Source organism: Bufo gargarizans, chromosome 4 (genome assembly GCF_014858855.1).
Source record: "Bufo gargarizans isolate SCDJY-AF-19 chromosome 4, ASM1485885v1, whole genome shotgun sequence".
NCBI classification, from domain to species: Eukaryota; Metazoa; Chordata; class Amphibia; order Anura; family Bufonidae; genus Bufo; species Bufo gargarizans.
Genome location: NC_058083.1, coordinates 124766100 through 124790766, shown reverse-complemented (window position 1 = coordinate 124790766; position 24667 = coordinate 124766100). Strand labels below are relative to the sequence as shown.

General features: G+C 51.2%; 1 protein-coding gene across 1 annotated transcript in view; it reads right to left on the bottom strand.

Moving 5' to 3' along the window:
- Positions 1–24128, bottom strand: part of HLTF (helicase like transcription factor) — a 109676-nt gene extending 85548 nt beyond the window's left edge. Inside the window, exons 1-4 of the mRNA XM_044289801.1 lie at positions 23859–24128; positions 20485–20695; positions 19592–19758; positions 12004–12137 (exon numbers count right to left, since the gene is read on the bottom strand). Coding sequence (XP_044145736.1) covers positions 12004–12137; positions 19592–19758; positions 20485–20695; positions 23859–23878 — 532 coding nt within the window. The 5' untranslated portion in view covers positions 23879–24128. The remainder of the gene's footprint in view (positions 1–12003; positions 12138–19591; positions 19759–20484; positions 20696–23858) is intronic.
- Between the last annotated feature and the right edge of the window lie 539 nt (positions 24129–24667).

The following is a 24667-nucleotide window of genomic DNA, read 5'->3' as shown; positions in this document are numbered from 1 at the left end:
CGGATGCGTTCGGGGCCGCTTGTGAGCCCCTTCAAACGGAGCTCACAAGCGGACACCCGAACGCTAGTGTGAAAGTAGCCTAAGGGGGGGAAATATTAAATAAAAAGTGTTAAAAAAAAAAAAAAGTAAAAAAAAACCCCACCAAAATATGAAGTATAAATCACCCCCTTTTCCCAATTTCACATATATAAAATAACGAGATTTTTGTATAACTTACCAGTAAAATCTCTTTCTCGCTCTTCCTTGGGGGACACAGGAAAACCTTGGGTATAGCTCATCTCCATAGGAGGCGTGACACTAAGTAAAAGACTGTTAAGCCCCTCCTCCAGCAGCTATACCCTCAGCCTGGAGAGAGAGACTTCCAGTTATGTGCCCAAGTAGTGAAAAACAAAGGCAAGGAGTAACCAAAGCAACACCAACAAGTCAAAAACACCCGTCAGGGCAACCAAAACAATGGGTGGGTGCTGTGTCCCCCAAGGAAGAGCGAGAAAGAGATTTTACTGGTAAGTTATACAAAAATCTCGTTTTCTCGCCCAATTCCTTGGGGGACACAGGAAAACCTTGGGACGTTCAAAAGCAGTCCGAAATAGGGAGGGACCACAATCCAAGGCGAACAAAAAGCACCATAGGCATTAAGGCACCGCCGCCTGCAAGACCAGGCGGCCCAAAGCAGCATCCGCCGATGCATAAGTGTTCACCCTGTAAAACTTGGTGAACGTGTGCAAAGAAGACCAGGTGGCCGCTTTGCACAACTGTTCAGCCGAAGCACGATTACGCTGAGCCCAGGAAGCCCCGACCGCTCTGGTAGAATGAGCGGTAACACCAAAGGGCGGTTCCCTGCCCTTAGCACGGTAAGCCTCAATGATAGCCATCTTGAGGAAGCGGGCAACAACCACCTTAGACGCCGCCAGCCCCCTGCGCGGACCCTCCGGAACCACAAACAGAGAATCCGAGCGTCGAAAGGGTCTGGTCACATCCAGGTAGATCCTCAGAGCCCGAACAACATCCAGACGGTGAAGATCCCGTTCCCGAGGATGAGACGGGGACGGACACAGAGAAGGAAGGACAATATCTTCATTCAGATGAAAGGCGGACACCACCTTCGGAAGAAAATCTGGAACTGGGCGGAGAACCACCTTGTCCTGGTGAAAAACCAAGAAGGGCTCCACGCAAGAAAGAGCCGCCAACTCAGACACACGCCGAAGAGACGTGATGGCGACGAGGAAGAAAACTTTGCAAGACAACAAGCGAGGGGAAACCTTGCGCAGAGGCTCGAAAGGGGAAGATTGGAGAGCCGTCAGTACAACGTTAAGATCCCAAGCAGGAACGGAAGGGCGATACGGGGGAGCACAGTGAGCAACCCCCTGCAGAAAGGTCTTAACTGGACCGAGCGGAGCCAGAGGGCGCTGAAAAAGGACCGAAAGAGCCGATATCTGACCCTTCAGGGTACTAAGACCCAAGGCCAGATCCAGACCAGACTGCAAAAAGGATAAAACCGTGGGAAGGGAAAACCGCAGCGGAGGAATCCCCAAGGTCTCGCAGAAAGTTAAATAGGCCCGCCAGGTTCGGTAATAAATCCTGGACGATGCCGGTTTACGCGCACGAATCATGGTACGGACCACGTCAGCAGAAAACCCCCGCCGCGTCAAGACCGCGGTTTCAATAGCCACGCCGCTAAACGTAGCGACCCTAAATGCTGGTGGAAGATCGGCCCCTGAGAGAGGAGGTCTTCTCCGAGAGGCAGAGGCAAGGGAGCGTCTGCCAGAAGCAACATAAGGTCGGCGTACCAAGGACGACGCGGCCAGTCCGGGGCTATCAGGATTGCTGGCGTGCCCTCCGCCGCGATCTTCCGAAGGACCCGCGGAAGAAGAGGCAGAGGCGGAAACACGTAGAGGAGCGAAAACTCTGTCCAGGGGAGGACGAGCGCGTCCGCGCCGTAAGCGTCCGGATCCTTGGCCCTGGCCATGTAGGTGGGAAGTTTGTGGTTGAATCTGGAGGCCATGAGATCCACGTCCGGATGACCCCAACGGAGACAAAGAGACTCGAAGACGTCGGGGTGCAGAGACCACTCTCCCGGGTCGATCGTCGTCCGGCTGAGGAAATCCGCCGCCCAAATTGTCCACCCCCAGGATGTAAATGGCCGAAAAGGCAGGAACATGAACCTCCGCCCAGCGAAGGATTAGAGACACCTCCCTCATCGCCGCCGCGCTGCGAGTGCCCCCCTGATGATTTATGTACGCCACAGCCGTGGCATTGTCCGATTGGACCCGAACTGGGCGACCCCGAAGCAACGAAGTCCAATGCCGGAGCGAGAGGAGGATGGCCCTCAGCTCCAGAACGTTGATCGGCAGTCTGGACTCCGATGGAGACCAAGTGCCTTGGACGGACCGAGGAGGAAACACTCCCCCCCAACCCCGCAGACTGGCATCGATGGTAATCACCAACCAAGTTATTGGCAGGAAAGACTTCCCCTGGAGAGGGGTTCGCAGCCACCAGAGGAGAGAGGAGCGAACCTGGGGGGAAAGGGGAAAATGTCGATCCAGACTCTCCTGGGACTTGTCCCAGGCGGACAGAATGGCCGTCTGAAAGGTGCGGGAGTGATACGGTGCGTAAGGAATCGCTTCGAAGCAGGACACCATCTGTCCCAAGACCCGCATGCTGAACCGGAAGGAAGGATGGCGGAGGGACAGAAGGCTCCGAACCGACCGATGAAGGAGCTGGCGCTTCTCCGACGGAAGTCGAACCACCGCTGCATCCGTATCCAGCAGCATCCCCAGAAAGACCAATTGCCTGGATGGAACAAGAGAGGATTTGGGGAGGTTGATAATCCAACCGAACCGGCGTAAGGTTTGTAGCGAGAGATCCACACTGGTGGAAGTCAGTGACAGAGAAGGCGCCTTGATTAGGAGATCGTCCAGATACGGAAGTAGAAAAACTCCCCTGGAACGAAGTAAGGCGAGGACAGGGGCAAGGACCTTCGTGAAAACACGAGGGGCCGTCGCCAGCCCGAAGGGGAGGGCAACGAACTGGTAGTGGTCGGATCCCACTGCAAAGCGCAGAAAGCACTGATGACACTGCGCGATTGGAATATGAAGGTAGGCGTCCTGGATGTCGATAGATGCCAGGAACTCCCCCTTTTCCAGAGATGCCACCACCGACCTGAGAGACTCCATCCGGAATCGCTGAAGACGAAGGAAACGGTTCAGCCGTTTTAGATCCAGAATGGGACAAACCGAACCCTCCTTTTTGGGGACCACAAAAAGGTTCGAATAGAACCCCTTGAATCTGTCTCCCATAGGAACCGGGGCGATGACCCCTTTGTCCAGAAGGGTGTGAACGGCAGTAAAGAAATCGGCCGCCCCTCGGGGATCCTGGGGAACCCGGGAACGAAAGAACCGAACTGGGGGAAGGGACGCAAACTCGAGTTTGTACCCGGAAGACACAACTTCGAGGGCCCAGGCGTCGGAGACGTGCGCCTGCCAGAAGTCCCTGAACAGGAGGAGACGTCCCCCCACCCGGGTGGGTGGGGGCGCACCTTCAGGCAGGGGTCTGCTTGGCCGCGGGAGGGCGAGCAGGTTGCGACTTGCGCCAGGAGGGCTGGGTCCGAAAAAAAGGTTTTTTACGCCTGTCCTGGACAGAGTTAGTGGGTGGACCTGAAGTGGTGCGAGGTGCGGGAGCCCTACGAGAAGACCTGAAGTGGGAGAAGGTGGGACGACCACGAGTGGCGCTCCTAGCCTTAGATTGGGGAAGATGAGTACTCTTCCCCCCCGTGGCTTCAGAGATGATTTCATCCAAGCGGGTCCCGAACAAACGAGAACCAGTGAAGGGAAGGCTAGTAAGAGACCGCTTTGACGCGGCGTCCGCCGACCAAACCTTTAACCAAAGCTCCCTCCTAGCCGAAACGGCCAGGGCAGATGAACGGGCAATGAGAGCCCCCGCATCCAGGGATGCTTCACAGACAAATTTACCGGCCTGAACGATAAGTTGAGCCAGAGCACGGAGGTCCTGAATAGGGACGTCGGATTCAAGCTCCAGATCCAGCTGAGACGCCCACTCTGAAACCGCTTTTCCAGCCCAAGCGGAGGCAAAGACCGGCCTAAGAGCGGACCCGGAGGCCGCAAAGATACCCTTTGTAAGGGCCTCTATACGGCGATCCTCAGTGGATTGTAAGGAAGAACCATCTGCGACGGGAATAGCCGTGCTCTTGGACAAACGGGCCACAGGGGGGGTCGACCTTAGGAGGTGACGCCCAGTTTGTAATGCAATCCGCCGGGAACGGATAACAGACATCTAACTTTTTCGGCGGGGTAAAACGTGCATCAGGACGGGCCCAGGCCTTAGAAACCACTGACGAAAAGTCAGCATGGAGGGGAAAAACCGCAGACGCCTGCTTCTGGCGAAAAAAGGAAACACATGTTTTTTTCAGGATCAGGAGGATCATCGTGAATCTTAAAGGTATCACGGATATTGTTAATAAGATGGCCCACGGCGGAAGCCAGCTTTGAAGGCAGTGCCTAGTCCATATCCCAATCGGAATCGACTAGCTCCCCTTCAGAGGGCAAATCCTGCAATGAGGAAGGACCCGACAGAGCGCACCCTTGGGGGGGGATACCGAAGCATCCGAGGATGACCGGTGATCCGCCCTTGGCCGTTTCTGGGATTGACGGGCTCTGGAGGTGTCGCCTGCAGAGAGAGACTCAGACGGGTCGGCTAAGACAGCGGACCCGGAGGGCCCAGCAGGGGAATCATCTGGCTGCGGCAATGGCAACACATCTGCAAGTCGGCCCACAACGCTAGTGAGACTAACCACAGCCTGGGAGAGGGATCTAGCCCAGTCAGGGGGATCCAAGAGGCCAGGGGGTGACACAACAGATGGCGGACCCTGCGATGGGTCTTTGCAAAGCGAGCAAGGTGGGTCAGACTGCCCTTAAGGAAGGGGCGCCTTACACGCGGTGCAGGTATGATACCAAGGTCCCACAGGCACTAAGGGGTCAGACATGTTGGTTGGAGCAATATAAAAAAACTGCGTCCAGGCCAGGGGGCTGCAGTGGTAGAGAGGGTCAACAGTCCTACCAGATCACAGTGGGAGCAGACGGCAGCGGCAACAGCAGAAGAACGGCAGCGGCAACCTGAGGCAAAGATCCGTCCTGCAGTGAGACCGATCACAGTAGCAAGCAGGCACGAGAGGAGGCGGGACTAGTGAGGCGCGGGAAGAAGGACGTCCGCCCCTTGACTGAAGGCCAAAAGCACAGGAAGGCGGCAACGAAAAACTCCGCCCCCCGCCGACCCTCCCCCATGAGCGCCGCTCAGTACCCAACCAACAGGGCGCCAGGCCCGCCCCTGAATCGGGGCAACGGAGGCCAGCAGAGACAGTAAGGACAGGACCCTAACAGGAACGGGAGGGGAGGGGAGGGGAGGAAGGGGGGAGCGGAACGGCTGCACTAGCCACCTCACCATGCGATGTCTTCACCCTCTTGTCCATCCAGCTGGGGACGCCCCTTCAGCCACTGGCACAGAAGTGGCAGTAGCTGGAGAGGGGCTTGCAGGTGGGCGACCCAGTGCTGGCGGGATGCAGGGGAGCATGGGCTGCCCTGGTCCTCCTTTTCTTCTGTGGGGGAGGCAGCAGGGCGGATAACCGGCCCTGGCGCAGCTCAACCCCGGGAAAACAGAGAGGTCTACTGCGACTTTGTTGTCCCTGTGGAAAAAACCAAATGAGAAAAAAAAAAAAAAAAAAAAAAAAAAAAAAAAATCTTTTCAAAGACAGCTCTGCAGTGCAGAGAGTGTCTTGCCTCCTTGACACTAAGCAAAAAACTGGAAGTCTCTCTCTCCAGGCTGAGGGTATAGCTGCTGGAGGAGGGGCTTAACAGTCTTTTACTTAGTGTCACGCCTCCTATGGAGATGAGCTATACCCAAGGTTTTCCTGTGTCCCCCAAGGAATTGGGCGAGAAATATAAATAATAAACATATTACATATCGCCACGTCAGAAAAGTCCAAACTATTAAAATATAAAAAAAAAATCTAGGTGGTGAACGCCGGAACAGAAAAAATAAAAAATAAAAACTGCGCGATTCGCCATTTTTAAAAATGCGGAATGCACGTGGCTTTTTTGGGTTGTTTTTTTTCGTGTGGTATCGAATGGTATCGAGTATCGCAATACTTTTTCATGGTATCGAAACTGAATCAAAAATTTGGTATCGCAACAACTCTACTCCTGACGTCTAAATGGTGAAACATTTTTTCCTGATCCGAAGATGGGGATGCACAAAAGGATGGTAATACAATTTTCAGCTGGCAGTGAAACTTAGAAAAAACTTTTGGCAGCAAAGTAGGGGAGTGCCTAAGAATCACCCTATCATCCAGAACAGTGAGGTATGGTTGTTTACAGGAGAAGGCCTGAATCTCCCCCACCCTCCTGGCCGTAGTTATAGCAATAAGAAAGGTGGTTTTTAGAGTCAACATTCTTAAAGATAAATCGAAAAGAGTCTCAAAGGGCAAGGACATTAGAGCCGAAAGGACCAAGTTTAGATCACAAGGGGGTACTTTCTCAAGAAAAGAAGGACGTAACCTGCTTGCACCTTTTAGGAATTTACCAACTAGGGGAATCTCAGCCACTCTGATATCGAGAAAGGCACTAAGAGCGAAACCTGAACCTTTAAGGTACTGGTTCTAAGACCCTTATCAAATCCTGATTGAAAGAAATCAGGCCAACATCCAAACTACTCTGAGGAGCCCAACGGTCACCTGCAAATAATAAAAAAGCATTCCAGGTCCACAGATAGATCGTCAAAGTAATCTGCTTTCTGTTATGTAGTAGGGTAGATATAACAGCCTCAGAAAACCATTTACCGTATTTTCTGGCGTATAAGACAACCCCCAACTTTTCCATTAAAAATAAAGGTTTTGGGCTATACTCGCCGTATAAGACTATCCCTGGATACCCAGCCCTCCCTGTCTTCAAGACAATCTTCTCCAGTCCAGGGAACTGACTGGGATCTGTGAATGGCACTGTTATGGGAGGGGGATCAGTGGATGACACAGCTATGGGGGGGGGGGGGATATCTATGGGTGACACTATATAGCATCTTATGCTATATGTGCCATCCACAGATCCCCTCCCCTAAACAGTGCCATCCACAGATCCCCCTCCCCCCTCCCCGACGCTCACAGGAGTACATTTATAAACTGTAATCCGTAACTTTAATCATCGCTCATCTCTTTACTAGGATACCTTACTCTCAGCTCCGGTAACAGCAGGCAGTGCGGGCGGCGCTCACTCAGTGATGTCTTGCGCCTGCGCCGCCTAGTGGGGGGAGCAGGCACGTGACATCAGTGAGTGAGCGCCGCCCGCACTGCCTGCTGTTACCGGAACTGAAAGTAAGGTATCCTAGTAAAGAGATGAGCGATGATTAAGTTCCCCTGCAGAGAGATTTTGAAGTAGGGGAAACCAAGACATCCACAGCCAAAACGGGGCAATCACTATGACCTGTGGGCCATGGTAATGAGAGAGCGTCTATTTGATTTAGATTCTCCCGGGGGCAGATGGAATAGAAATTTTCTACCCTCCTGTTCTGCCTTAAAGCGAAGCGATCCTAGACTGGAAGCCCCCACATCTGTGAGATTTGATTGAATATGTCCTGATTCAATGACCATTCTCCTTCTCTGGGAGACTGTCTGCTAAGAAAATCCGCTAAGGTACTTTAAATGAACCGCCGAGATGGACTTTAGGTTCTCCTCTCCCCACTTAAATATCATCCTTGAGACCGCCGCCAAGGACTTGCTCCTCGTCCCCCCCTTGACGATTTAGGTATACCACGGTCGTCGCGTTGTCTGAAAGAACTTTGACATGGTGGTGTTGGATAGTTGGTTTCAGTCCTAGGAAGGCTCAGAAGACAGCTGTCAATTCCCTCAGATTTGAGGATGCTGAAGACATTGGTAGACCCCATGTCCCCTGTACCAGTTCTTGTAGAGCATGGGCACCCCAACCCTTGCTGCTTGCGTCGGTGGTCACTGTAATCTGGTCCTTCGGCCGCCACTACATTCCTGTTTGTAGATTAGGGCTGCAACGAGTAATTGACTTTATCGATAATATTCAATAACGGTATTCATTGTCGACGAATCCAGTTATCAAATAACCGGGCGGGCGGTTTACTTTAAATCAGCGCATCTTTATTTTACTTTACAATGAAGCTGCAGTAACAGGCATAGCGGGCGGCGGCGTCACGCGCCTGCGTCATTCATGAAGCGGGCGGAGCAGGCGTGTCACGTGAGTGAGTGATGTTACACCGCGGCCCGCTCTGGCTGTTACTGGAGCTTCATTTTATTTGATTTTGTAAGGTATTAAAGATCAATTCATACCGCTGATTTAAAGTTTAAGTAAAAGTTACTGCAGGGTAACGGTTAAGGAATACTCTTTAGATATTGCTGTGAGCGGCGGTGGCGGTGTATTGGGACTCGGGAGACACCGTTATGGGGGAGATCTGTGGATGACACATATAGCATAAGATGCTATATAGTGCCATCCACAGTTCCCCCTCCCCATAGCAGTGTGTCATCCACAGATCCCCCCCCATAGCAGTGTGTCATCCACAGATCCCCCCCCATAGCAGTGTGTCATCCACAGATCCCCCCCATAGCAGTGTGTCATCCACAGATCCCCCCCATAGCAGTGTGTCATCCACAGATCCCCCCCCATAGCAGTGTGTCATCCACAGATCCCCCCCCATAGCAGTGTGTCATCCACAGATCCCCCCCCATAGCAGTGTGTCATCCACAGATCCCCCCCCATAGCAGTGTGTCATCCACAGATCCCCCCCCATAGCAGTGTGTCATCCACAGATCCCCCCCCATAGCAGTGTGTCATCCACAGATCCCCCCCATAGCAGTGTGTCATCCACAGATCCCCCCATAGCAGTGTGTCATCCACAGATCCCCCCATAGCAGTGTGTCATCCACAGATCCCCCCATAGCAGTGTGTCATCCACAGATCCCCCCATAGCAGTGTGTCATCCACAGATCCCCCCCATAGCAGTGTGTCATCCACAGATCCCCCCCATAGCAGTGTGTCATCCACAGATCCCCCCATAGCAGTGTGTCATCCACAGATCCCCCCCATAGCAGTGTGTCATCCACAGATCCCCCATAACAGTGTGTCATCCACAGATCCCCCATAAAAGTTAAACTTGCAAGATCATACTTTTCTATCCCAAGTACATTCACACCATTGGAACGCCTCTTCTCTGCTACAGGCAACATAGCGCGTAAGAAGAGAGCTAGCCTCAGCCCTGACCACGTGGACATGTCTTTTTTTACATTGTAATGCAAAATTTTTATAATTATGTAACTGCTACTCTCTGTGGCCGGTTTTGGAAGGGCCGCGTTTCATATCCATGCGCTTGCTCCCCATCCATAGAATGGCCCATCAGGTATGGTCAGCTGCGAAGTTGAGGTCATTCAGAGACATTCCGGATGACATCCCCCTGTGGGACAATCCCATGTTTGCTCATTTGAAAGACTTGGAGGGAGCCAGATGGTGGAAGGTACAGGGTGTCAACAAGTTGAGTGATTTATACATTAACGGCAGCTTGTGCTCCTCCTCTCAACTGCAAGAAAAGTTTGAATTGCCTCGCTCCTTCCTTTTCAGATATTTACAATTAAGGCATGCGCTGGCGGCACAGTTTGGGTCGGGAGGTCGCAAAATTTCTAATTATCCCCTGATAGGTGTCCTTAGGTCGCAGGGACCGAGAGGTATCATCTCTGTTCTCTATACGCACCTGCTTAACAATCGGACACTGATGAACCCCCTTGCTGTTGAAGGGAAATGGAAAAACTCCATCCCCTCCCTATCAGCGGATGATTGGAATGAGGCACTGTTGTCTCCAACACGGGTGTCCCCGTCGGTCACTAACAGGTTGATTCAACAGTTTATTTTGCATAGAAGCTATCTTACACCTGTCCGATTGCATAAAATGGGCAGATTGTCACATAGTAGGTGCCACAGGTGTCATCAGGACGGGGCAGACTTCTGGCATCTCATATGGGACTGCTCGTACTTAAAGGGCTTCTGGGAAGCTGTGGTGGGGGTGCTATCTGCAATAGTTCCAAATACAGTTCCGCTATGCCCTAAGAGTTGCCTACTCGGCATCCTAGATGAGGAGGTTTGGGGTCATCATCATAGGATTTTTCTGAGCGAAACCCTATTCTTTGCCAGAAAGGCCGTCGCCCTGAGATGGATGGATGACAGAGCACCTACACTGGGTCAATGGAAAGCGCTGGTCAATCAGGCTGTAGGCATGGAAAAGGTTGTCTATATTCACAGGAAGTGCCCGCAAAAGTTTGACAAAGTGTGGGGTGAATGGTGTGCGTCCCCTTTGACTGTGCACAACGCTTGTATGTTTTCAGCTGCTGATGTGTAATATAATGTTTATATCTATTGAGGCGCTAGCCTCTTCTACCTCATGGTCTATAAACGTCACCTGGCTTGTACACCTCCTTGTTGTACCGGATCTAACGCAATACTATCTTGTACTACTGTGCTTGTACTATATCCCCTGCGCGGGATTGAACCTGGATTTGCTACTTCTCTGCTTGTGATAATGTAACATGCCTTTCTTGTTAAACTTCAATAAAACGAGTTTAAAAAAAAAATTATGTAACTGCTAAATTTGTTTTAAAAAGGCCTTTGAATATAATTTTTCAAGTGCAATCATATAAATCCCCTTTTTTTTGTCATTTTGGTGTTTTTTCCCCGATTAATCGATGAAATTAATCGATTATTCAAATAATCGTTAGCTGCAGCCCTATTGTAGATGTTTATCCACAGTCCACCAGCTTAGTGATTTTTTTCACTTGGTGAGGGACCTTTATTTTTTTGAAGATTCACCACCCGTGGTCCTTGCAGGGCCAGCCTCTTTTACCTAGGGAGTGTTGTACTAGGTTAGAAAATGGACCCATGGGGAGCCCCCAACACCAGCACCCAAGTGGTGAAGGATAATCCTATCCATCAACCCCATAACTAAAACGGGGTCTCTTACCAGGCTGAGGTCCTTACTGGGATCAGCAGCTCTGCGTGGGACGTCAGTATCAGCGGAGGACATCTTGCCCTTTGCTCAGCAACCGCAAGCTCATGGGATCGCAGAGCCATTTTAAAACTCTGCGCCCAGCTTTTCTTTTAGCTCCAACCCCACGCCAACTCCAAGAGCATGCCGTGCTTCCTCTGGGTTACACCCCTGGCCGGCACACATGTGTAATGACGTCAGCTGCAGCAGGTAGCCTAACAAGTACTGCAGAGGAAGGGTAATGCGGCATACATCAGGAACCTACTGCCCAACGAGGATTCCCACTGCCAGGACACGCAATGTGTCGATCCCCTCTAAGATAGGAAGGAACAGCCTGAGATGCCCAACGCGGGACTTACACCAAGGGACAGAGAAGGAGAGCAATGTACCACCCGGAATCTCTGTCCTCTGCTCAGCCCTCCCAAGGAGAAGGATCCTAGGCTGAGCGTCAAATCTTTAGCCAGCGCACTGGCAAGGCTTCCACCTGTCCTGAAAGACCGGAAACAACAACTGGAGTATGAAGGAGCAGATGTCTTTTTATTTGGGCTTCTGTTGTTTCCCTGGGAGGAGGGATCAAGCTACTACCAGCTACCAGTGCCGGTGTGGAGGCGTTATGGAAATCCAGCTTTGCTACTATGCTAAATCAACCAGTTAGGGCCCCTTTACACTGCTCTATTGAGCAAACGTTTGTTGGGAAGGAAGCACTATTGGGGGAGATTAAACAAAACTGGTGTAAAGGAAAACTGGCTTAGTTGCAAATAGAGAGCTCCTTTCTATGAAGTTATAATCTGCATAATTTGCATCATATTATTTATGCACAGAACTGTCAAAGCTGAGCAGACATAGAAGCTGTCATTTTCAGATCCCAGGGACAGATCCCCATTCATATTTAGGAAACATGTGTGATGTGTTTTCTGTAATACATAATAGACAGTGCCTATTACTCACTTTTGGGAACTGAATCAAGTTTATAACCATGTGCCTTCAAGTGATCCAATACACCCTTCTTGTCGCCATCTTTTCCCCAAAAACTCAGGTTTACTAGCATAGTGAATACATTATGTGCACCGTATGGAACGACACTGTTTAGAGAGAAGGAAAAGTCATCAGCTATAGGAACAAAAAATAAATAAAAAAATTATACAAAATGAGAGAGACACAAAGATAGACCATACTATCCGCACAAGAACATAAGACCCACCAACCGTCAGAGGAACAAAATTTTTTTTTTTACTGTACAGACCAGACTGCCATCCAGAGTCCCATCAATATGCCAACCACAATACCCACTCGCTTTTATAGCCAGTGTTTTATATTGCCAGCCACTGTTCCCTTATTAAAAGCCACAGCCGTAAAAACACCCACTAATGAGTAGCAAAAAAAAAAAAAAAGGGGGTTTATATACTGCCAGGTCCATAAATATTGGGACACCAACACAATTTTTAAATTTTTGGCTCTATACACCACCATGATTGGTTTGAAACGGTGTAGGAATTACAACAGTTTGCATATGTGCCTCCCACTTGTTAAGGGACCAAAAGTAATGGGACGATTGGCTACTCAGCTGTTCCATGGCCAGGTGTGCGTTATTCCCTCATTATCCCAATTACAATGAGCAGATAAAAGGTTCAGAGTTCATTTCAAGTGGGCTATTTGCATTTGCATCTGTTGCTGTCAACTCTCAAGATGAGATCCAAAGAGCTGTCACTATCAGTGAAGCAAGCCATCATTACGCTGAAAAAACACACCAAACCCATCAGAGAGATAGCAAAAACATTAGGAGTGTTAAAAACAACAGTTTGGAACTTTCTTAAAAAGGCGACACAGACCATGGGTATAGCTTAGGCCACCACTAGGAGGAGACACTATGCAAATAAGAAAAAACAGCTCCTCCTCCACTGGCTATACCCCCATGCTCCAACAGGAGGACCTCAGTGCGTGCAAAAGCAGTAGGAGAAGGAGACCAAAACAAAATATTAACACAGAAAAATCGAAACGAGGAATACCACCATCGGGCCGTTAACCATAAGGTCCCAATAGAATAGATCCAAGCCCTCCTGCAATAGACAAGAATGGGTGGGAGTGTGTCCCCCAATGGAAAAGACGAGAAAAAGATTTTACAGGCGAGTTTCACACAAAAAAAATAAATCTCCTTTTCTCGCCCATTCTATTGGGGGACACAGACCATGGGACGTCCTAGAGCAGTCCATGGGGTGGGAAGTCCAGCACCTCCAGAGGGAAACATCCAACGGTTAAACAGGAACTACAGCCTGCAATACCTTGCGCCCTAGGGCAGCATCAGCCGACGCCAGAGAGTGCAGCTGGTAGAACTTGGTAAAGGTATGTAAGGACGACCAGGTGGCCGCCTTACAAAGTTGTGATGTAGAGGCTCGATTGGGCCTACCCCGGGACCGATAGGCCACGGCAATAGTCGACTGAATCCACCGAGCCACAGTGGCCTTGGAGGCCGCCAGACCCTTATGAGGCCCCTCAGGAACCACAAAAAGGGAGTCCGAGAGGCGAAATGGGTCAGTAACCGACAGGTATACCAACAAAGCACGGACAACATCCAGAGAATGGAGAGAGCGCTCCGGGGCGGGACAAAAGGAGGGCAGAATTATATCCTCATTAAAGGTGGAAGGCGGAGACCACCTTGGGCAAAAAAGAAGGGACTGGGTGCAGTACCACCTTATCCTTGTAGAAGACCAAAAAGGGCTCCTTAGAGGAAAGGGAGGTCAGCTCCGATACCCTCCTGATAGAGTTGATGGCTACCAAAAAGACCACCTTCCAGGTGAGAAGACTCAGGGAAATGTCCCTCAGGGCCTCAAAGGGAGCCACCTGGAGAGAAGACAGAACCAGGTTCAGATCCCAGGGGGGCAGGGGAGGGACATACGGAGGGAACGAATGCGCCACCCCCTGTAGGAAGGTCCGCACCGGACCGAGCAGAGCCAGAGACCGCTGAAAGAGAATGGCCAGAGCGGAGACCTTGCCCTTCAGAGAGCTCAGGGACATTCCCATCTCAAGGCCCGACTGGAGAAAGGAGAGGACCACCGGAACGGAGAAACGAAGGGGAAAAACGCCTATCTTCTCTCAAAAGGTAAAAAAGGCCTTCCAGGTACGATAGTATATCCAGGAGGAATCTGGTTTCCTGGCTTTTATCATGGTCTTCACGACGTTAAACAAAGTGGCTGTAAATTCTAGTGGAAGAGCGGTCCTTGAGACAGCAGGTCCTCCCTGAGAGGAAGAGGCCACGGAACGTCTGCCAGCATCTGAGTGACCTCCGAGAACCAGGCACGGCGAGGCCAATCGGGGGCGATGAGGATGGTCGGGATTCCTTCTGCCACGACCCTGCGAAGAACCTTTGGGAGTAGAGGCAGTGGTGGGAAGACATATAGGAGTGCAAAGTCTTGCCACGGAGACACCAGAGCGTCCACCCCGTACGGCTCCGGAACCCGAGCCAGGAACGTGGGAACCTTGTTGTTGAGCCTGGACGCCATCAAGTCCACGTCCGGGCGGCCCAAACGGCGACAGACGTCCTCGAATACGTCCGGATGCAGAGACCACTCTCCCGGATCCACCCTGTCGCGGCTGAGAAAGTCTGCCGTCCAGTTTTCGACCCCTGAGATGTACACTGCAGACCACACACCCTGAACCGCCCAAGCCCGGAGAACGCCACCCCAACCCAGGAGACTGGCATCGGTGGTGACGACCGTCCAGGAGATTGGGAGGAAGGATCTCCCCGAAGTCAGATGCTGAGGGGACTAGCCACTACGGGAGTTCCATGCGAACCCGAGGAGGTAGGCGGATCTAAGAGTCCAGACCCCTCGATGTCCTTTCCCAGAAGGACAGGATTGCCTGTTGCAGAGGCCGAGTGTGAAACTGGGCAAAGGGGACTGCCTCGAAGGATGCCACCATAAGCCCCAGAACCTGCATGCACTCCCGGATGGAGATACACGGGGAAGGCAGAAGACGAGACACCGACTCCCGTATCCGTGAGAACTTGTAATTTGGCAGAAATACCCGGGCTACAGTGGTGTCCAGAATCATCCCCAGGTAGGTCACCCTCTGGGAAGGTTGGAGAGAGGACTTCGGGAAGTTGATCAGCCAGCCGAACTGTTGCAGACTCTGAATAGTGATCCTGGCGCTGTCTTCGGCCTGGGGACGAGAGGGAGCCTTTATCAGTATGTCGTCCAGGTAGAGCAACAGAGATATGCCCCTGGTGTGGAGAAGCGCCATGAGCGGCGCCAAGATCTTTGTGAATACCCACGGGGCTGTCACCAGCCCAAAAGGAAGGGCGACGAACACCAATGGCGAAGCGCAGAAATCTGTGGTGAGATTCTGCGATAGGGATATGCAGATAGGCGTCCCGGATGTCCACCGACGCGAGGAACTCCCCTGGAAGAAGAGAAGCAATAACGGAGTGGAGGGATTCCATCCGGAACCTCCGCACCCGCAGAGACTTGTTTAATAGCTTCAGGTCTAGGACAGGACGCACTGATCCCTCCTTCTTTGACACTACAAAGAGATTTGAGTAGAACCCTGCACCCTGTTCCTCCAGAGGAACTGGGGCAACTACTCCCCGGACGAGAAGGGAAGAGACCGCTTGTAAAAGGGCCGAGGCCGGGCCGGGCCCCCCAGGACCCGAGAAGGAAAGAAACGTTCTGGAAGCAAATTCTATCTTGTCCCCGGAAGTTACAATTTCCATGGCCCAGGCGTCTGGAATGTGATCTCTCCAGACTTGCTGAAAGGAGAGCAGATGGACCCCCACCACAGGCGGTGGCCCCGCCCCTTCATGCGGAGGACTGCTTGGGAGCCGCGGGGCGGGCAGAACTCCCCTGGACTTGTGCCCGCGGGCGCCAGGAAGGCTGAGGCTTAAAGGGGTATTCTCATCTTCCCTTTTCATACTTTCCTTCCCTGAGTGCCGGCATGCGCGTGCGGCTCTGTACTATACTGGCCAGGAAGAAGTCATCATGGCGCATGCGCGGCGGCGTGCACGTTCAGGACATTAAGCGGCCCGGACGGGAGAGAATCTTTAGTCTTCTGCGCAAGTGCTGCCCGGCGGGATCCGACTGGAGAGGTGGCCGTAACCAGGGGAGACCAAAGACAACATCAGGTAAGAGGGGACTTATTTAAAAAAAAAGGGTGGGAATTAGGCAATAAAATGTATTTAGAAAAATGATCATGGTCAAATCATTAACAGATTTAACAGTGATCATTAAGATGAGAATACCCCTTTAAAGGAAGGCTTCTTGCGGGAGTCCTGAGAGCCGCCGGGGGGGGGGGGGGGGGGGGGCTGTCGCAGACCTGGAGGAGGAAAAGCGCCGAAAGGACTGGTTTCTAGAGCCAGAGGGGCGAGCTCTGAAGGCACGCTTGGATCTAGATTGGGGCAGGTGTGTGCTCTTGCCCCCCGTAGAGTCAGAGATAATCTCGTCCAGCTTAGCATCGAAGAGCCTGGAACCCGCAAAGGGAAGGTTAGTGAAGGAGCGTTTGGAGGAAGGATGAGGGGGCCGAGACGCGTGCAAAGAGAGTGCTCACGTCCAATGAGGCCTCACAGAGGAATGTTGTCACCTGGGACATCTGGAGGACGAAGTTCAGGGTGTCCGCAGAGGCATCCTGCTCCGCGAGGTCCCGATTATGGCGCTGCAACCACACCGAAAGTGCTCTGGCTACCCAAGCCGAGGCGAACGCGGGCCGCAGGCTTGTGCCCGCCAGAGTGAAAATGGCTTTGGAAAGAGAGTCCAGACGCCTGTCAACGGAGTCCTGTAAGGAGGACCCGTCCAGGACCAGTATTGCCGTGTTCTTAGCCAATCTGGCGACCGGCGGGGGTTCCGGCTCAGTGTCCCCGTCCGAGCCAGACCTTTCCCCTTCAGACCTGTAGTCCCTGCGAGGAAAGAGAATGAACACGAAGCAGAGTCATCTGAGGAGGGATGCTGCTGCGTACGCTGCCTCTTAACGGTCGATCGTCCTCTGTGGGGGGCACCGGGAGGTGGAGCGGTGCTAACCACAGGATCAGTGGCCGCCATGCGTTCCATAAAGGCCATGGCCGCGTGCGCGAGACTTGGGCCAAGTCTGCGGCCACCCTAGATATGGCAGAGGCCCAGCAGGGCTCCGAAGGGGCGGTGGAGGGACTGGGCTGGATTGGTAGAGGGGAAGGAGGAGGATGATCCTGTCCTGAGGCAAGGGAAGGATCATCACAGGATCCTGAAACAGATAGTGGCAGGCAGCATACCTTACAGGATCCCAGTGGGACCTGAGTTGCCGCTTTAGATTTTTGGGGAGCCCCAGGTCTAGGCATGATGGCGACAATCCCGGAGTCAGGGTCTCCAAAAGCTTTGCAGAACGCTACAGTCCTACCGTGACCTGTGAGGAGCAGCCAGGAGTAGAGAAGCGCTGAGGCAAAGCGGAAGCGCCGGAGCAGATGCCATAGGCTCCACCCCCCCAGTAGCGAGCAGGAAATATGAAAAAGGCGGACCCCGGATACAAAAATGGCATCCACCGCAAGGGATGAAGGGGTTAAAAAACCCTCAGCAAAAACGGGAAAAGGCGCTGCATATAGCCACAGCCCCAAGAAGGAATCCCTCCTCCCCCTCAACCCAGCAGGCCCACCCTGACCCACAGACAAGCCCCAAAAAAGCATGCACTCCCCGCGTCACACAGTTAGTACGGGGGGAGGGGGAGATTGCACGAGAGCCGTTGTACTTATCCAAGTCCAAATTTGAGATCTTTGGTTCCAACCACCGTGTCTTTGTGCGAAGCAGAAAAGGTGAACGGATGGACTCTACATGCCTGGTTCCCACCGTGAAGCATGGAGGAGGAGGTGTGATGGTGTGGGGGTGCTTTGCTGGTGACACTGTTGGGGATTTATTCAAAATTGAAGGCATACTGAACCAGCATGGCTACCACATCATCTTGCAGCGGCATGCTATTCCATCCGGTTTGCGTTTAGTTGGACCATCATTGACCCCAATGACACCTCCAGGCTGTGTAAGGGCTATTTGACCATGAAGGAGAGTGATGGGGTGCTGCGCCAGATGACCTGGCCTCCACAGTCACCGGACCTGAAGCCAATCGAGATGGTTTGGGGGCGAGCTAGACCGCAGAGTGAAGGCAAAAGGGCCAACAAGTGCTAAGCATCTCTGGGAACTCCTTCAAGACTGTTGGAAGACCATTTCAGGTGACTACCTCTTGAAGGTCATCAAGAGAATGCCAAGAGTGTGCAAAGCAGCAATCAAAGCAAAAGGTGGCTACTTTGAAGAACCTAGAATATGACATATTTTCAGTTGTTTTACACTTTTTTGTTATGTATATAATTCCACATGTGTTCATTCATAGTTTTGATGCCTTCAGTGTGAATCTACAATTTTCATAGTCATGAAAATAAAGAAAACTCTTTGAATGAGAAGGTGTGTCCAAACTTTTGGTCTGTACTGTATATATAATTTTTTATGCTTTCTGTATTCTTCTATAGACTAATCGCACACAGAGGGAAAGATCAGTGTACATCAGGTTTGCTTTAGGGCAATATATTGATGGACAACAAATCAGCAGGTAAGATTGAGGGATAAATGTAAAAGTATAATGTATAATGACCCATCAGGACCCTACTGCCAGAACGCGCGAGGCGTCAATCCCCTTTACCATAGGTAGGAACAGCCCGGGATGCCCAACGCGGGACTTACACCATGGGTTACTGGTTGGAGAATACTTAACTATGGCTACTTTCACACTAGCGTTCGATCGGATCCGTTCTGAACGGATCCGATCATAATAATGCAGACGGAGGCTCCGTTCAGAACGGATCCGTCTGCATTATTTTGGCATATAAAAGCTAAGTGTGAAAATAGCCTCGGACGGATCCGTCCAGACTTTCAATGTAAAGTCAATGGGGGACGGATCCGCTTGAAGATTGAGCCATATTGTGGCATCTTCAAACGGATCCGTTCCCATTGACTTACATTGTAAGTCTGGACGGATCCGCACGCCTCCGCACGGCCAGGCGGACAGCTGAACGCTGCAAGCAGCGTTCAGCTGTCCGCCTGTCCGTGCGGAGGCGAGCGGAGCGGAGGCTGAACGCCGCCAGACTGATGCAGTCTGAGCGGATCCGCATCCATTCAGACTGCATCAGGGCTGGACGGAAGCGTTCGGGTCCGCTCGTGAGCCCCTTCAAACGGAGCTCACGAGCGGACAGCCGAACGCTAGTGTGAAAGTAGCCTAAACCTGCTTTTAGCAGCACACATAGGTGAATACTTCATCTGCTTACATTTCTCTTTTTATGACATTAATGCATGCTGACAATATACAGAATAACAGAAAACCCAGCAATCAGCAGATGTCATTTTAACCAGTTAGTGCCAAAGATTTCCTATATATTGTTTTCAAACACTTGCTCATGGGATGGAATTACTGGATTCACATATTACACAATGCATTCACTTTTTTTTTCTTTTTACAAAGTTACAGCATACAGAACAATAAAAAGAGCTGGAGCCCCGTGATTCCAGAAAAAGACAGTGTCTCCTGTAAAACTCCTGCTTACCCTTCAATTCTAACTAACTTCTGGTCCATAATCGGTGCCAGAGCTGCAGCAAGTTCTTTCCTGATATGACCAACTTGTTCCCCGTTGACATTATTCACTTTTACCGCGTTCCTGTCATACGGATTGCTGGGCTCTCGCTGTAGCGCCACCATCTCATTATTGTTCACCTGCAGAAAGCGACGTGAAGCATCATTTTAGAAACATGGCAGTTCAGCGTTCTTAACATCTGCAGGACATGATACCAATAAATGCTGCAGCAATGTGTGAAAGACTTTACAAGGGCTGCATGTCAAGCGGCCCATGTGCAGCGCCAACTGCCACTGCTAGGTTTAGTTACACCCAGCAGCAGCAGCCTCCTGGTGATCATCACAATCACTGGGACGGATAGAGGCAGCAGTCATTGTGATGAGAGAGAAACCCCCTTTCTTCTTCACTCCGCAAGGCCTGGAAATCTTTCACTGCGGGGGGGCCCCCCCATCATTCAGCTGCTCAATAGTTTGGGCAGCTGGCTAAAGTCTGCGCTGTATATATAATATAGCATGGGCTTCACAGGCCTGAAACTTGTGGGATAACCCCTTTAAACCCTGCCGAAGGCAGGGCTCATCAGGCAGTTAAAAATCGATGGCAGGCTTGAGAGCCTCCACAAGGCCCTGGCTGCCATAGCTACTAATCAGGACACTACAATTTCGCCTTGGGAGGTCCAATCAGGGAACAGTGTGGACTCACTGTATAATTGCTCAGATACTGCGGCATCTGAGGGGTTAAATGATCAGGATCTGAGTTCTCTCTGATCCCAGTCATTGCCGGTGGGTGTCAGCTGTATTATACAGCCCATATGACGTGGGCGCCATTTTGCATTAAGGGGTCAAATAAACATTGCATATAATACATACCACCCCTGCATAGTAACGTAGTCCGACCACATTCCCTCTCATCATTCCAAAGAAAACAAGAGAATCCAGATCTTCCTCTCCGGATGCAGAGTCATCCAATGAAGACACATTGTCCTGTACTTCATCGAAAAATATGTTCGGAGGAGTGTACGTCCCACGGCTGCCACTACGGTTATACTGTGGAGACTGCAAGAATTTCCAAGAAGAGCCCCTGGTGAGATAACAAGAAGAGAGATAAAGTGGTCGTCCTGCCCTAAGTGATAGCATAGGCCATAACTAGCCGAACCATGGGGGTCCGACACCATGCACCCGAGTCTACAGCTGTCCGGGTGGAGCTCATTCGCCACTACTCATGTAGTGGAGGTCATTACTGCAGCAATGTGGTGGGAGCCGTGCTGCGGTAACACACTCCCCCAACAAGGGTAAAGGAGCTGTGTAGTTCTGGGGCCGACTTCCAAAGACTGAGCTACACCCAAAAAGCTGATCGAGTGGATCGCTGAGTGTTGGACCCCCACCAATCAGCTAAATGATGGCCTATCCTTAAAGACTGGACAACCCTTTTAAAGGGTTATCCAACCCCTATAATGACCCCCCAATGCCTTGGCCCCTCGTATACATCATACTTACCTGCTTCCTGACACCCACATCGCTCCAGATACCTGCACGGCCACCGCTGCATTGCGAGCGACACTAGGGAGGCTCGCCCCTGTGACAAATTGCTATTGGCTGCTTTCCCTGTTGCTAGATGTTTTCTTCCGAGTGACGAGATGCAGCGCTGGCCGTGCACAGGTCCGGAGCAACGTGGGTGCCAGTACGTATAATGTATACAAGGGGTCCGGGCATTGGGTGGGTTCGATAAACTCTTTAACATTTTGACCAATATTTATTGGGTTTTAGTCGGTTTTTCCAGACTTTGATGTTGATCATTAGAACTCACCAGGAACATCAGATCTGTGGATATCCATCCCCAAAGATCGGCTGACCGAAGGGGCCATGGAGCTCTAAAGCTACCTTTAAGAGAAGTCTGTTAAAAACGGCAAAACAGTCCGTTTTTAATAGAGGCTTTTTTCACTGATGCCTTTCTGAGAAACAGACGTTAAAAACGGTCCCCTCCAAATGTACGGTGCCTGTCGGTCAGTGGCATCTATGTGAATAACCCCATAGACTACCATTGTTCTTAAAATGGTCTTGTGAGGACTGTTAAAAAAAAAAAAAAAAAGCACATTGTGAACGTAGCCTAAGCAGCAGCTGTGCCCTGTATTGTGACACAGTGGGCTGCAGTACCAGCCACAACCACTACAAAAACAACGGCACCGTGTCCAGTAAACAACAAAGGGGATGCATCACTCAGTCATGGATGGCTATGCCAGGAGCAGTAACCAGCCTGATATTCTGGGGATAAGCCAATAATATCAAAGTCCCAGAAAAAGCCTTTAAAGGGAATCGGTCACCATGATCTTGGACCGTTGTCTGTAGAAGCACATGAGTAGTACTGCAGGATCGCTATTTTTTATTTTTATACTGCCCCCCTTTTCCCGCTGTCAGCATACAAGCTGCGCTAAAATACATTCTCAGGACTGCTGCGCATGCGGACAGGAGTCCTCTCCATTGTGTTAGCGCAGCTTTAAGCAGGAGAACGGGGAGCCATTCCTGAGATAGATGTGGGTCACAGAGGAGGTCCTGAACCTGCTGGACACTTAGAGCATATCCTGTAAACGTCATGATGGTTGTGGCCCCAGTGATCAGACGTTCATCTTCTGCACTAGTGATAAGTGGCCATTATCCTCTAAAGAGAACCTGTCACTTCTGCCATGTAATTCTTACGACTCTAGCTTAGGCTACTTTCACACTTGCATTCAGAGCGGATCCGTCTGGTGTCTGCACAGACGGATCCGCTCCTATAATGCAGATGATGGTATCCGTTCAGAACGGATCCATCTGCATTATATTTCAGAAAAAATTCTAAGTCTGAAAGTTAGTCAGACGGATCCGTCCAGACTTTACATTGAAAGTCAATGGGGGACGGATCCGTTTGAAATTGCACCATATTGTGTCAAATTCAAACGGATCCGTCCCCATTGACTTGCATTGTAAGTCTGGACAGATCCGTTTGGCTCCACAGGGCCAGGCGGACACACGAACGCTGCAAGCTGCGTTCGGGTGTACGCCTGCTGAGCGCAATGGAGGCCAAGCGGAGCCATACTGATGCATTCTGAGCGGATCCGCATCCACTCAGAATGCATTGGAGCTGTACGGATCCGTTCGGGGCCACCTGTGAGAGCCTTCAAACAGAACTCACAAGCGGAACCCCGAACGCAAGTGTGAAAGTAGCCTTATGCAATTCCTCTATTATTCCCCCCGTGCCGCCGCCAATAAGAAGAGAGAGGGATGGAGGGGCCTTGGCCACTGCGCCAATGATAACTCACCCATTAATACAAATAAAGGAGGCGGGTGCCAGCCGAAGAATCACATAGCCGGCACCCAACCTCTACAACAGGGCGCTGCGATCCGTGGCAGTTCGGCTGGCACCCGCCTCCTGTATTTGTATTAAAAGGTTACTTATCTTCATTGGTTGCTCAGTGTGCCCTCCTGAGCATTAAAGTCATTGGTGGCATTGGCCACAGGTTCCCCTCTCCCCCCTCTTCATTGCTGGCACAGTGTGCCCCCCCCTTCCCCAGTACTATAAACATTGGTGGCACAGTGCGCCCCCCCAGTATTAAAGTCATTGGTGGCAGTGGCCACAGGGCCCCCTCCCCTCCTCATTGGTGGTGCAGTGGCAGCTTCTGATCGGAGCCCCAGCAGTGTAATCCTGGGGCTCCGATCAGTTACCATGGCAGCCAGGACGCTACAGAAGCCCTGGCTGCCATAGTCAGCTCCCTGCTGCTGTGTGCACAAAGCACAGGGCAGCAGGGAGAGTGTGAGATCCTAGTCAACCTGATAGAGCTCAATAAAAACCATGCAAATCGTCATTTTTTTGTCACTTGTCCCCCAAAAAATAGGATCGGACTGTTCTATTATGGGACAGACATACCATAAAATGCGTAATGCACACGGCTTACTTTGGGTTTTATTTTTTTGTGTGGTATCGAGTATCACAATACTTTTTTGTTTTTCCACTCTGTCATTCCTTTTAGTAGGTCCCCTCACCTGTTGTGTCCCCATCCCTGATGACATCACGTACATCAGTCACATGACCTGCATGTACACAGGTAGGTGATGTCATGGCTGGGAGGTTATAGGTTGTCACCAGAGGAGGAATTCCATTGATTACCTTATAAGCATACTTATGGCCACACAGAACGGCCTGTATGCGGTCCAGGGCTACTAACGGTACCTACCTATATGGCCTCTAACCACACAGAGCACCACATTACCTCATGAACCTCCACGACATAGTGCCAGAGCCTGGTAACAGCGCGAACTAGAATCTCACACAGTTTTCCCGCCCTCCACACGGCAACCGTAGGGTCTAATCCTCCATGCGCCGTAAGGGCCGTCTGACATCACAGGGTCATGTGACATTGGAAGCCGCAATCCCAAAAGTAACCAAGGCCTCGCCGATAGCACCTCCTATAGAGTTAGCTTTTATTATTTTTTAAATTTCTAATCTTTATCACCACAGGGCACGGGATGTAGATATCTCACTGCTGGTGCATCCCACGGCCGCTCCTAACCCGCAGGTGTTAGCAGGTCACCTAACCCTCTCACATGACAAAGTCCTTACGGCGCATGGCGTTTACACCCCCACATTAGGTACTTCCTGTTCCTCGATACTAGCCAATGAACGCTCAGCAAATATCACGAAAGCCAATTAAAACGCAGGCGTGTCACGTTATCCAATAAGAAGCGCGCAGAGACGGGATAGACGCTGCGGACCAGTGTTTACAAGCGGAGCTGTCAAGTGTACGCTAGGTCACGTGTGTGGCACCTTGTGCGGGGTCACGTTTCACGTCCACAGTGCCTCACTAGTATGATAGGGTCAGCAGAAACCCAGTCCTCCTGTACAGTGACAGTCACAGCCAATCAGACTGCTGCTTTCATTTTCCAGAAATGAAAAGTGATATATGATTGGTTGTTATGGATGACCACTCACTCCAAAGACGTACTGATAGGGACCTAAGAGAGTGAGGTCCATTGGGGATAATATAGTATAGACAAACCACTTACAATTCTGGATTGGGTG